Source organism: Cetorhinus maximus, chromosome 13, assembly GCF_964194155.1.
Source record: "Cetorhinus maximus chromosome 13, sCetMax3.hap1.1, whole genome shotgun sequence".
In the NCBI taxonomy this organism is placed as follows: domain Eukaryota; kingdom Metazoa; phylum Chordata; class Chondrichthyes; order Lamniformes; family Cetorhinidae; genus Cetorhinus; species Cetorhinus maximus.
Window position 1 is genome coordinate 111,305,160 of NC_135891.1, and position 13,286 is coordinate 111,318,445.

The following is a 13,286-nucleotide window of genomic DNA, read 5'->3' on the forward strand; positions in this document are numbered from 1 at the left end:
CACTTTGAACACTGGGTTGTATTTTGACAGTGTTACTAATACCTTTGTGCTACAGTGGAATCCTGTTAAGTACATTAGGTCAGATCAGACAGAATTGCCCCCAGTCCCAGAAAAAGACTCCAGCTCCAACATTATTGACTAAGCAACAAAACTGGAATTTGGTGGCAGTTTACACATGTATTTCAATCTGCAGTTAGAATACTGGGGCCTAAATTCATTTGCACTCCCAAGGCTCAGGCCTCAACTTCAAAATTCAGGTGAGCTGCCCTGCACAACTTGTCTGTCAGGGTCTAATTTCTTTCAGCTGGTGCTGAGGACCACAGGTAAGTCTGCAGGGTGGGCACTCAGTGGCCTGCAGTTTTTTGTGGCACTAGGAGGAGCACAGAATGTTGCAGTTTGAACAACCTCAAGTGGTCTCTTTACGAACTAATTGCCAGGAAGCTCTAAATCCAGAAACACTCGTTGGAGCTTGCAATTAATCTACACAAATTTAGGAGCCTGGGTTGTAAATGGATGCAGGAACCTTTCAATATGAAAATGAGAACTGCACTAATTTCAGGGACCACCATAGACTCATAGACGTTTATAGCTCAGAAGAAGGTCATTCGGCCCATTGTGTCCGCGCCGGTCAACAAAGACCTGACTACACTAATCCCATTTTCCAGCCCTTGGCCCATAGCTCTGGAGGCAATGGCAACGCAAGTGAATATCTAAATACTTCTTAAATGTCACGAGAGTTTTTTGGCGGGATTTTCCGCATCCGCCCGCCACCGTGATCTTCCGGTCCTGCCGCAAGTCAATGGACCTCTGGCTGGGGCGCCACCTCACCTGTGGGAGGTCCCACCCGCAACGGGGCCAGAAAATCCTGGCCTCTGGTTCAACCACTCTTTCAGGCAGTGAGTTCCAGCCTCCCACCACCCTCTGGGTGAAAAATATTCTCCTCAACTCCCCTCTTAGCCTTCTACCTCTTACCTTAAATCTATGCCCCCTGGTCATTGATCCCTTTACTAATGGAAGTGAGAAATACTTACATACCAGGGCCACCTAAGAAAGAGTTCTTGACTAATTTCACCTATAAAACTGGATCAACGATGTTTGAATATAGGCACCATTGAATCAGGCTGGCTAACATAAAAACAGGGGTTTCTTAAACTTTTGTCCATGTGGGATCTCCTATAAGTATTGGCATAATTCTGACTGCACCCAGCAAATACTTACAGACGCCGACAACACCCTGCAAGTAAATAACACCCTCCCAGAAACCCCCTGCAAACGCTGTCACAATTCCAGGGCTCCCTCAACTCTCAGGGGCTCCTGTAAACACTGCAATACTCCCTGGAATTCTCTACAAATGTTCCTGGGACCCCTTTCAAAGGCCAACTCTCCTTCGAGAACCTCACTCAAGTATTGACGCAATCCCGAGGATCTCTGGTAAATGTGTGCAAACTTCTAATGGTCCCCCCCCCCCCCCGCAAATACTAACACCCTCAGGGCTCTGGCAAGTACTTAAAACACTTCCAAGGAAACCCCCGCAGATATTGTCCCACCAAGACCAGAGCCCCTCCACCCCCTAGAAATATCAGCACATGCTGGGCTCGCCAGGGATGCTCACATCCCACAACCCAATTTTTAACAATCCTTGGGTCCCGTGTAAACCCTGACACTGCCCACTGCGCTAACCCCTGAAAGAGAGTGAACGATCCAAGGGACAGCAGTGCAATGGTTGTAGAAAACCTTTTGTTAAATACACTGACAATGGAAATAATACATTAGCAAGTCAACAGATAAAGAAAAGAAACATCGAATTGTAGAGATACCATGCGGAGATGGTTGGGAATCTGATGACCCCGTCTCTCCCCGCCCCTAGGACCTACTGGTGTCAAATCCAAAAAAAAATATATGACAGATAGAGGAATATTAAAAATTCTAATCAAAATTAGCTTACAGTTTCCACTGCAGCGTATGAAACTATTTATTTGAATGAGGGGCATGTGGCAAAAGAAATCTGACATTTGAACCATGATTCTGACTAGTAACTCTTGGTGGGTCTAGTTAAGTACAGTGCACAGTATATAGACTCGACTGCATTGTTGATGCACTTCATCTGATTTCATTGAGAAAACATTGTTGCTACACACTTGTTTTCCCCACCGTATTCAGCCTTTGCAATTAATGCCCTTGTAATCTTTCTTATAAATAAAGTTTCTTTTGTATCCGCTGCGGATGGGAGGCTACTGGCGAAAAGACAATTCGTTTATGTTTTTCTTTATCCCCGATAAAACGATGCATCTTTAAAAATCTCACAGTTTGTTTTTAATGACTGTAATTAACACAGAACCGGGGCGACGAATTGTTACGCATTTTGTGACTGCGGGACTGGAGCAGTTCAGACTGCAATCAGTCATCACATGCCACTGCCTTGCAGGTACCCCCACCCCCACAATATTAAAATATAATCTGTAATACAGTACCTTCCCAATTCCTGTGCCACTGTGTAGTAATCTTCAAAGGCTATCTCTCTGTGGGATCCATCTATCCAGTAATCGCAGCTAGTTCCAGACCTGGAGGCTGGCATGATGATCATGGATATCATATATATTTTATACTGGTATTTTTCTTCCAATCTTATTTGATATTCCTCTTTGCTTGCATATAAAAGCTGGTGGTCCAATTCGATTTTATTTGTGCAGCACTGATAATAAGTCAAAGGCACATGCCACACATGAATGTCTTTAATGCAAAGGCCAGCTGGACTGAGCAACTACTGCCCCCTTCAAAAAATTATTCTCTTTTCAAAAAGCTTTAGAAAGATACACCTGCCTTCTTTTTGACACTGTTGAAGCACTCCGCCCACTCGCTGCTGACTGGTGCAATGACGTCCAGTATAAGACTGGGTCTGACCTGAAGCTGGCCAGTGTTTGGTTAGTCTATGTGTCAATCGTCGGGTGCTATGGCAACTGGAGTCGAGAGGTGATTGACGCTTAGCGCCTATCCTGTGTTCTTAAAGCTGAGTAGTTGCAAAACTGCAATTAGTGATTCCTTATATCAGATTTCACTGAAGGGAAATTATCAGCTTATGGTGCTTATTTTTTTTTACACAGGAAAACTAGTTTTCTGGGTCTTGACAAAAATGTAAGTGCAGCTTTTGTTCACTGCTCTTATCCACACAGGAGCAGAAGTGTAGTTTTGCCAAACGTTACATTTTAAGAAATTATGCGTTATGGGGGGTCGTAGTTTGGCTAGAAGGCTATTCAGGAATTACACAGAATATACACCACAGAAACAGGTCATTCAGCCCAATCAGTCCAGTCAGTCAGTGTTTATGCTCCATTCGAGCCTTATCCCACCCTTCAAGTAGCTCTATCAGCATCACCCTCTGTTCCCTTCTCACTCATATGCTTACCTAACTTTCCCTTAAATACATCTACCCGTATAGCATTCGCTGCTTCCTGGATGACAAGTTCCACATTCTCAACACTCTCTGGGTAAAAAAGTTTCTTCTGAATTACCCATTTGATTCCTTGGAGACAATTTTATACTGATGCCCTCTAGTTTTGCTCTTCCCCACAAGCAGAAACACTGGGCTGGAATTTCCCTGTCCTCTGGAGATGGGGTTGGAAATGAGGGGGCCGGAAAAATACGGAGGGGGTCACATTGGAATGGCTCTCCAACGTATTCCCGCCACCAAGGACTTTCCCAAGGTCAGGGTGACTGTCTGGTCCATAGAGGTGGGAAACCAATTGGGTGGTTAAGGTCCCGATGAAGGGCAATTTTGCAGTGTCGCCGGAACCTTCTCACAGGTGGAGCGATCCCCTGCCACATGTGGAGACCGCCAGTTGCAGGCTGGTGGGGTCTTTGCAGATGGGGACTCCATTCCCCAATGACGCGGCTGCATGGATGAAGGACCACAATTGCGACCACGCCTTGCATTGTAGACCTGTGAGTGTGCTTCCATGTTAAGGAACCCTCACAGTCTCTGACCTGCCTCAGCAGAGCACCCTGTACTGGTGGGGCTGCCGAGGCTCCAGACCTGCTGCCTCGTCAAGCGCAGGGGCATCCAATTAGGAAGCTGCCACCAAGTGCGGGCATAGGACTCCTATTTGTTCCTGATCTCGGAGTCCCAAAATCCATGGGAAAATCCAGCCCATTCTCTCTGTGTCTACTCTATCAAAATCTTGCATAATTTTAAAGACCCATCTTAGGCCCTTCGCATTTCAAGAGGAAAACTAATCATCTTTACATACAAATGCTTAATTTATAGCCTGAATTCAAAAGTACAAGAAAACAGAGGTTTCTAAAATGTAATTGCTGTTGCACATATGCTTCAGTACCACAGTGTCTGTACTGCTGTTCAAATAAAGCGTGGTGTAATAAACCTGTGGGCGTACTAGCTAAGTAACAGTGAGAATTGCTGGGAGTCTGGAGGCTGAAATCACTGTGCATTTGGCGTGATAATTACACAGTGTAAGCACTCCTGCAGCGAATATTATTCTTGACTTGAATTTTAGTTAGGATTTTTTTTGAAACCCAATAGTGATAAAAAGAAATTACTTTACTGAGGTTTAAAAAAAGCAATAGTAGCAGCTTTCCCTTTTTCTCCCCAAAAACTGTAGTTCCGTGTTCTGCCTGGAGCAAACTGCTTCAAACCAGTTGTTGAATTGAAATATTGCCAGGTACTGTTAAGGGAACATCTCTAAATTACATACTCAAACTGATGAAAAAGAACAATCAGTCACTATTACATGCTGCAGGATGTTGTATGTTTTAGATATAAAATTCCAAATGATCATCTAAAATTACTTGGGTCTATGTTTCATTTGAATTGCTTCTTTCTTCCTAATGGCAAAATACTGCGGATGCTGGAGATCTAAATAGAAACAGAAAGTGCTGGAAAAACTCAGCAGGTCTGGCAGTATCTGTGGAGAGAGAAACAGAGTTAATGTTTCAAGTCCAATATGACTGTACCCTTGACTTCAAAACTTGCCTTCTTTCACAGACACTTAAAATCAGATCAAAGTGAATTTAAATTTCTGAGGCTATAATCACAAATGCAAGAATGAATAGTAAAATTAATCCCTTGTTTAATCTACCTTGCCTTCTGTGAAAGCAGAGCTCATGTTAGCAACAACATGAGACAAGGTATTAGGATTAACAACCTGAATTGGATTTCCACTGTCCAATTAACTGTGAACATTTTAAGTGGATAAAATTCTTCTGGTCAGTCTTGTTGCAAAATAAGTTGGGTAAATCCACTTTGTACTGTCACAACATGGGATCTGAAGTAGGAAAAGGTGATCTGGTTTATCACTCCTGTTTCATTTGAAACTTACATATGAATATTCTATCAAGGATTTCTCCTTCCCTACTTCCACCACATCCTCCTCACACCTAACCCCACCCCTGGCTACCAGAACCATTGCTGCTTGCTTAAGTAATGCTAACCTCCCTCCACTGCCACTCCTAAAAAGAAACTGTACTACTAAAAACTCTAACCTACAAATCTCCCTTCTCAACGGTAGTCAATCAGCTCTCTTTTGAACATGCTAACTGACCCTGAATCCCTGAATCAGCTACTCTCTCTCTGGCATTCTGTTCCTCATGCTGAATGTCCTCAGGTCAAAACATTTTTTCCCCAGTCACTAAATTGTGGACTGATGAGGAAGTTATCGATTGAAAGAAGTTCATTCCTATTTTTCGCATGCTGTTCACGTTCTAGCCTTTGATACCAGGGAACATGAACATTAAACTCTCTTGCACAGAGGCGATAACTGCCAAATCAGAGAAAGTGAGTGATGAAAAATAACAAATATCTCTGTGTTGTCGAAGAGAGCTCTTCAGGGAGGAGCCTCAATGAGCAAAGGTACAGCAATTAAGCAAAGAAAGAATTAACAGGAGGTGAGATATGGGGCTGACATCTGGTAAGTTTGTTTCATCGTGTTAATTTTATCTTGGCCAGTTCTTTAGTGGAATTTTCTAGCTTTGAGTTGTGTTTTCTGTCTTTAGTCAGTGTAAAACATTGTTGCTCAATTACTTTAAGTGAGTGGATTTTCTCAGTGCTGCATTGCTAGATTCCCAAAATGAACAAACTTCTGTCAACCCCACCTTCCCACTCCATCATTCAATCTTCCCTTGAACTCATTGTGAAATGATTGGGGAAGATGGTTCAGCACACCATCCTCTCAACATCATTTGCATTGCTGCACAAAGCTAATATATCAGCTTGTACACGCTTCTTATATGCTGAACATTTGGAATCAAATTGTTGAATTCTATGCCATTAAATGACACATTCCAGAGCAAGGCTGTGTATTCAAGTGCTAAAATATGGCAAAACATGAAAATGCAGAAAGTCTGTGACAATTTCAGGTAGTTCCATTGAGAATAAGGAAACAGCTTCAAAAAAACGAAACTTGCCAGAAAAGAGTGAGTAGGTTCAACTCTCTAAAATGTCCCCATCCCCCGAGTCAGTTTTTAAGCCAATCTCTGTACTTAAACATCTGAACAGCTCATTCAAATTTCACTCAAAACCCACTCACTCGAGTGTACTGACAGTTTCTGACTCATGCCAACGAGAGGGGGTGTGTAGCAAACTCCCACTACTGGTACAGATTCAATCTACTTTCGCATCTGCAAATCACTGCCAGCCTGGTATATAGTTGACATTATTCCCTTGTAACCTATCAGGAAATGTTTTATCAAAGGCTGACTGCTGCTAATTAGTGCTTTGCAGCATTGTGAAATGAAGCAACTGATCTCCATCCCCTGATAGCAGTGGCACAGGAATTCATGCTGTGACCCCATCCAGAAGGCAGAGCTTGATGAGGAGGAGGGTGTTGGGGAAGGTGGTTGTTGAATGGGTGGTAGATATCCACATTCAGTGTGGTAGGTGCTGCTAATAAGACTTTTCTATGTTCTTCATCGTAATGCTGAGCTCTGAGAATGCGGGGAAATTTTGGGCCACATATTATATACACTTACATTTTTAATTTCTTTAAGTGTATCATATATGCAGCCTGTTCTTGTCAGGGCCAGGGATTAAGATGTCACCTTGTGTTTTCCTTTAAGCTTTCCTCAACCTTCCCTGTTCCTGTAATCTACAAATTTTCAAAACCAAAGAATGAAGAAAGAAAGACTTGCATTTGTATAGCACCTTTCGCGACTTCAGAACTTCTCCAGTTGGCCAGGATACTAGGGGAGAATTCCCCTCCTCTTCTTCAAATGGTGCCATGAGATTTTTTGCATCCAACTGAGACTCAGCACCTCCAACAGTGCAGCATTCCCTCACTGGTGTGTCAACCCAGATTTTGTGTTCAAGTTGAGTGGGACTCGAACCCACAACCTTCTAACTCAAAGGCAAAAATGTTGTCTACTGAGCAATGGCTGACACCTTGTTATCACCTAATCATTACTTCCTGATTTATCTTGTCTTGCCCTGTATCCTTTTCAAGCTTTAGTCCTTCAGTTAGGTTTCTGAACTAATATAAAATATTATATTTGTTTATATTATATTAGACTTTTATAAAATAAAGATGAAGAAGCAGGATTTTAACGCCTGGTATTGCAATTAGCCATTTCTCCCACTATAACGACGAAACCTTGCTGAGTCCATGAAGTTAATATTTAACTTGATATAATGCAATTATTACACTTTGTGCTGCAGAATAAAATCAGTTTTTAGTGTTGTGCCACAAATTTTTCACTGACATTAGCATGACCTAGATATGGAATGAAGTCTTTCATATTTAGTTCCCTGCTTCTTGAATACTTAATTGAAACTGTAGTTTAATTTTTAGTAAATTCCATAAAAGATACAAGTAGAGTGTCTCAAAACCTGCAACTTTGGAACCAAACCTTTGCCGGGTTTTGGAACTTGTCGGTTTTTGGGAAAAAATATCGGAACCTCTTAATTCAGTGAATAGGAGACAGGTGAAAACCAAATGATATGATTGCAAAGCACTTTGGGTTCAAGGGTCACTCCGAGCAGTTGAAGCATGGGAAATGACAGGCGCACGAAGCCGTACCAATGCAGCAACTCCCTGAACCCTTCAGAGCTGGGTTGCGTGGGGTCAAAGGTCACTAAGCCATTCAAAACATCAGACACGCAAAGCAGATAACTGCCCGGTACGTCACCACGCCAGTACAGCAGCTCACCGAACAAGCCAGTAAGTTTCTTTCATTCATTTAAAATTCTTGCATGGCCTGCTGAAAAAATGCCTGGTTTTTGGACACCGCCAGTTTCCGGTTTGCTGGATTTGAGGTACTGTGCCTGCATACGGATTATACAGGGTTAGGAAAGACCATTGCCGTTCATCTGGTTGACCACAAATCTCAAAAGTACTGACTTGTGCTAATTTTATTATAGCCATCAATTGCTTGAAAACCACCTGAACTTATCTGCATTATGTCTTCAGGCAATCTAGTACACAGTCAATGCTCTCTGGGTGAGGTAATTAAACCATTCACCTTCTCCTAAGCTTGAGCCTGTAGCCCCTGATTACAAACTTATGGTTATGTCAAGATTCAGTTTATCCATGCTTCTCGTTGACATGAGATTGGAATTGGTTGCTGTGTAATTTGTAGATTTGAAATGAATTTGAAATTACTTGTCAATTTGGCGACTGAAATGAGTCAACTCAGGTAAGGAGCGATCGACTGAAAGATGCAGCTAGGAAATTGAGTCGGGTTCAAACTTGGATTGGTGGACTGTAGAGGAAAACTTTGGCTGCCCCCTGCTGGCCAGAGGAGAAATAGGTGAGATGAAAGGAAGATTGAACTATGGATGAAAGTATAAACATTGAGAACATTGTAGGAAGTGATGCACAAGAAAGAGCTCATGTATCCCATTCAATCAGTCAAACCAATTTCAAGGGCTGCTGAGAGATTTTTCATATTTGTTCAAACTAGTCGTCAAGTATTTCCAATTTTCTTTGTGAATGGGGTTGGATGAAGAGGGTTTGGGAGGAGGCTCGTATGGAGTATAAATACTGGCAAAGACCTGTCGGGCCAAATTGCCTGTTTCTGTACCATTCATATTTTGTAACTTTGCACTCATCAAGGTGAAAGTTGTTAATCTAGAGAAAGAAATACACTCCACTTCGGATCCCCAGTGGGAGTCTCAAGCCCTCCCACATCAGTTATCGCATGGTGGGATGCTTTCCTTCCTTGTATCTCTGTCCCAAGGTCAGGAGAGATAAATGAACTGAATAGGCTTTCCTTCTTGATGGTTTCTTTCGATATTCTCAATCAATATACTGTCATTTATGTCTTCCTGATTTCTGCTTTATTTAGCAGGAGTTGGACTACATTTTCTTCTAAAGCTCACCATTCAAGCTTGGACCTAGTAAGCATCAACTACCCATATGCATTTCCAAATGTTGGGCTGGATTTTGCTGTCAAAGTAACGGTGAGACTAATGGCACCCGCCAATATTTATACGCAAATGGCACAAATGCGTGGTTTTTTTCTTTATTCTTTCATGGGATGTGGGTATCACTAGCAAGGTCAGCATATGTTGCCCATTCCTAACTGCCCTTGAACTAAGTGGCTTGCGAGGCCATTGCAGAGGGCAATTAAGAGTCAACAGTATTGCTGTGGATTTGGAGTCATATATAGGACAGACTGAGTAAGGATGGAAGATTTTCTTTGCTAAAGGTCATTAGTGAGCCAGATGTTTTTTTTACCACAATCGATGATAGTTGTCATGGTCACCATTACTGAGGCTCGCTTTGTATTCCAGATTTGTTAATTGCATTTAAATTGCATCAGCTGCAACAGTGTGATGATTTGCATGATTAAATGCAAGTATCCAAAAGTTGCTGTCTAAGTTTCATAATTTGGTGTTAGCTTTGTGAAAAAGGCACCCCATTGTCTGCCTCAACATTGAAATGCATTGAATGGTAAAGCTCTGTATTTGTGCAGTAAATACAAGCTAAACTTGAAACAGAAAGCTAAGTCTTGACATTTCAAATCTAAGTACACTTTTAATGATGCATAAGTGTTAATTACTGCCAGTCAATCTCTCTGGCACTGAAAATGAACTATTACAAATGTGGAATCTCATTCTTTTCAGTTTTAACGATTGGAGATTTTAAAAATATAGTGTTAAATTTTAACTTTACCTTTTCTTTCTGTTTCATTTTTTCTCTCTGCTAATTCAGTCTTTCCATCTTTTTATTTATCTTTTGTACTTGATTTGCTATTGAATCCACCCACTCTAATTTGTACTTCCTTCTAAATCATTGCACTATCCATTTCACAATCCTTCAATCTGATTGGTTAAGAAGATGGAGTCATAGAGTAATTATGGGACAGAAGGATGCCATTCACCCCATCGAGTCCATGCTGGTTCTGAGCACAGCAATCCAGTCAGTCTGATTGCCCTGCTGTATCCCTGTAGCCCTGCAAGTTTATTTCCCTGAAGTGCCCATCTAATTTCCTTTTGAAATCATCGATTGTCTCCACTTCCACCACCCTCGTTGACAGTAAGTTCACGGTCATTACCACTTGCTTGCAGAAAAAGTTTTTCCTCACATTCACCACTGCGTCTCTTGCTCAAATCCTAAATCTATATCCCCTAATCCTTGTATGATCAGTTAATGAGAAAAGCTATTGTCTACCATATCTAAACCTTTCATAATCTTATATGCCCCTGTCAAATTTCCCCTCAGTTTCCTTTTATCCAGCTTTTCCAAGTGCCTAACATTGTGACTAAAAGACACAGATACATACAGCTGGTCCAGTTCACTGAAGTTCTGGATGCTCACTTTCCCTTGCTGTGATGTTATCACCTCACACTTTTAGCAACTTGTTACACAAAAAAATTAAAAATCTAACCGTGTAAGGGCAAGTCTAACTAATGGTGGACACCGTTAGATGCGCTGCCACAGCATGACCTGGACCATTAACTAGCCAACTGATACAGTTGGCTGATACAGTTATGCTTACCTACATTGTCAAACATCAAATGGCTACCATTTGAAACCTTTCAACAGAATACTTTACTAAACTATTTATTTGTTTTTGATGATTTAAAGTGCTGTGTTCTTCTATAAATAGAAATTCTACTAAGCTTTAAAGTATCAAAATGATTAAAAAGGGAGAGAAAAAAGCAATCATTTTATGTTGGTTTCTTCTTACCTGGAGTCAGGAATTATCAAGTGATATGATCCCCGAAGAGACCGATAACTTAAAAAGAAAGGAACCTCCATAAAGTCAACAAACCCAAGGACAGGATCTAACTTTTTAAAAACTTTTACTGCAGCAAACCAACTAGAATCAATATAATTCAAATATTAACTAACAGGTGAAAGATATTTCAAACAAAGAAGTAAATTTCACTTTAAATAGTCAATGCAACAAAGATATGCCTCATTTAGTTACAAGCACTCAGATTACTTCCTGCACAAATGTGGCACCCCATGCAATTTCAGTCTTTCCAAATCGGCCTCCACTATGTAGGATTTCTCACATCCCAGTGAATTGTTTCAGCCCTTGAGTTGCAGCCATATTGCAGCCAACATCCCGCAAATGGTTAACACCAACAAGATACACAACTCTCTCACTTGGGTCACAACAGTCCTGATGGCACAGAATCCCCAGAGACTCCCTTCTCCATCCCTTTAAAAGATCTGGTGAGCTTGGCAACACAAACAACAGTAATGAGTCTGGTCACAATTCATTGTCCTCCCTGACTTCAGCTCTCTGCTCTTCCCAACTGTATAACAGACACAGTAACACAGTCTCTGCTCTATTCTCAGAGACCTGCCTCAACATCAGGATCTGTTTGAAGACTGCCAAACAGAAAACTGTTCAATTCAGGGAGAACATTGCTTGTTTTCTCTTTACATGAATTCTCAATGTGTTCTGAACTGCCAAGTAGAAAACACAGGTTGACCCAGCCCTAGTGCAATTAGCTCTCTATTTACCCTTTGTTTTTTAGCTGTTCATCCCCATAACAACCTCAGGTCACATGGGCCTTTCTTGGAACCTAATGATGTCATAATAAGGAAACCAATGAAAACTCTTTCCCCAGCTCATCATGGTCTTAAAGGGACATCCCACAAAAGAAAATACAAGCTTTTCTCAGCACATGGGTCATCACACATGCATCTTCAAACTTCCTATATCAACAGAAATTGACACCTAATTGGCGTTAGTAAGTGTGCTTATAACAGATACATTGTAAAATGACATGGCTCCACATGAACAGCAGAATAATACATTGAGGCTATAAATTCGCTAAGGCTCTCAGTGCAGTGCCGGGGTAAGGGCTCCAGTGTGCGTGAGGCCAGGGGCGGAGGGGGTTGCAAGGCAGCACAGACTGAAGGAAGTACCACCAGGGCCAGGGTGGGGAGGTGGGGGTTGAGGGAAGCGGCGGCCTCAGACTGCAGAAGAGCGACGGTATAACGAGACTCATGGGTGGCCCAGACTCTGGTGGAGCAAACGATAGGAATTTTGAAAATGAGCTTCTGGTGCCTTGACTTGTCCATTGGAGCACTGCAATATAGTCCCCAGGTTGTGTCACGCATCATTGTTGCTTGCTGGGTGCTACACAACCTGGCACTGCAATGAGGGGAGGACCTGGCTGAGGAGGAGAAGGGGGAGCTGCAGGTATCCTCCGATGAGGAGGACATCAAAGGGGATGATGATGATAAGGTCCTTGAACGCGAGGATGCTGGCAATGAGGCCATCGCACTTGGTAGACAAAGCAGGCGTGCTCGGGGGGCCCTCATAGCCGTAAGATTCGAGGAGTATGATGACGAGATGCAGTGAGTACAGTCCTGACATCTTCATCTTGCATCTGTGAAGGTTTGACTCCTGTGTGGCTGATGGCAGCACACATACCCTCAAGCTCATGTCATGGAGACACAGCAGAGGCCCTAACAGCCACTAGATTCCGGGAGGATGATGATGATGACATGCAGTGAAGACACTCCATTGATCTTCACATAGCCTCTGTGAATGTCTGGCTCCTGTCAGGCTCCTGTTAGGTTCCAAGAAAGGCCCATGTGACCTGAGGTTGTTATGGGGATGAACAGCTAAAAAGCAAAGGGTAAATAGAGAGCTAATTGCACTAGGGCTGGGTCAACCTGTGTTTTCTGCATGGCAGTTCGGAACACATTGAGAATTCATGTAAAGAGAAAACAAGCAATATTCTCCCTGAATTGAACAGTTTTCTGTTTGGCAGCCTTCAAACAGATCCTGATGTTGAGGCAGGTCTCTGAGAATAGAGCAGAGACTGTGTCACTGTGTCTGTTATACAGTTGGGAAGAGCAGAGAGCTGAAGT

At 42.3% G+C, this 13,286-nt stretch overlaps 1 protein-coding gene across 1 annotated transcript in view; it reads right to left on the reverse strand.

Moving 5' to 3' along the window:
- The window catches only part of LOC144688954 (calcium/calmodulin-dependent protein kinase type IV-like), a 178,993-nt gene extending 176,166 nt beyond the window's left edge, over positions 1–2,827 (reverse strand). The window contains exon 1 of the mRNA XM_078556024.1: positions 2,472–2,827. Coding sequence (XP_078412150.1) covers positions 2,472–2,593 — 122 coding nt within the window. The 5' untranslated portion in view covers positions 2,594–2,827. The remainder of the gene's footprint in view (positions 1–2,471) is intronic.
- Positions 2,828–13,286: the final 10,459 nt, after the last annotated feature.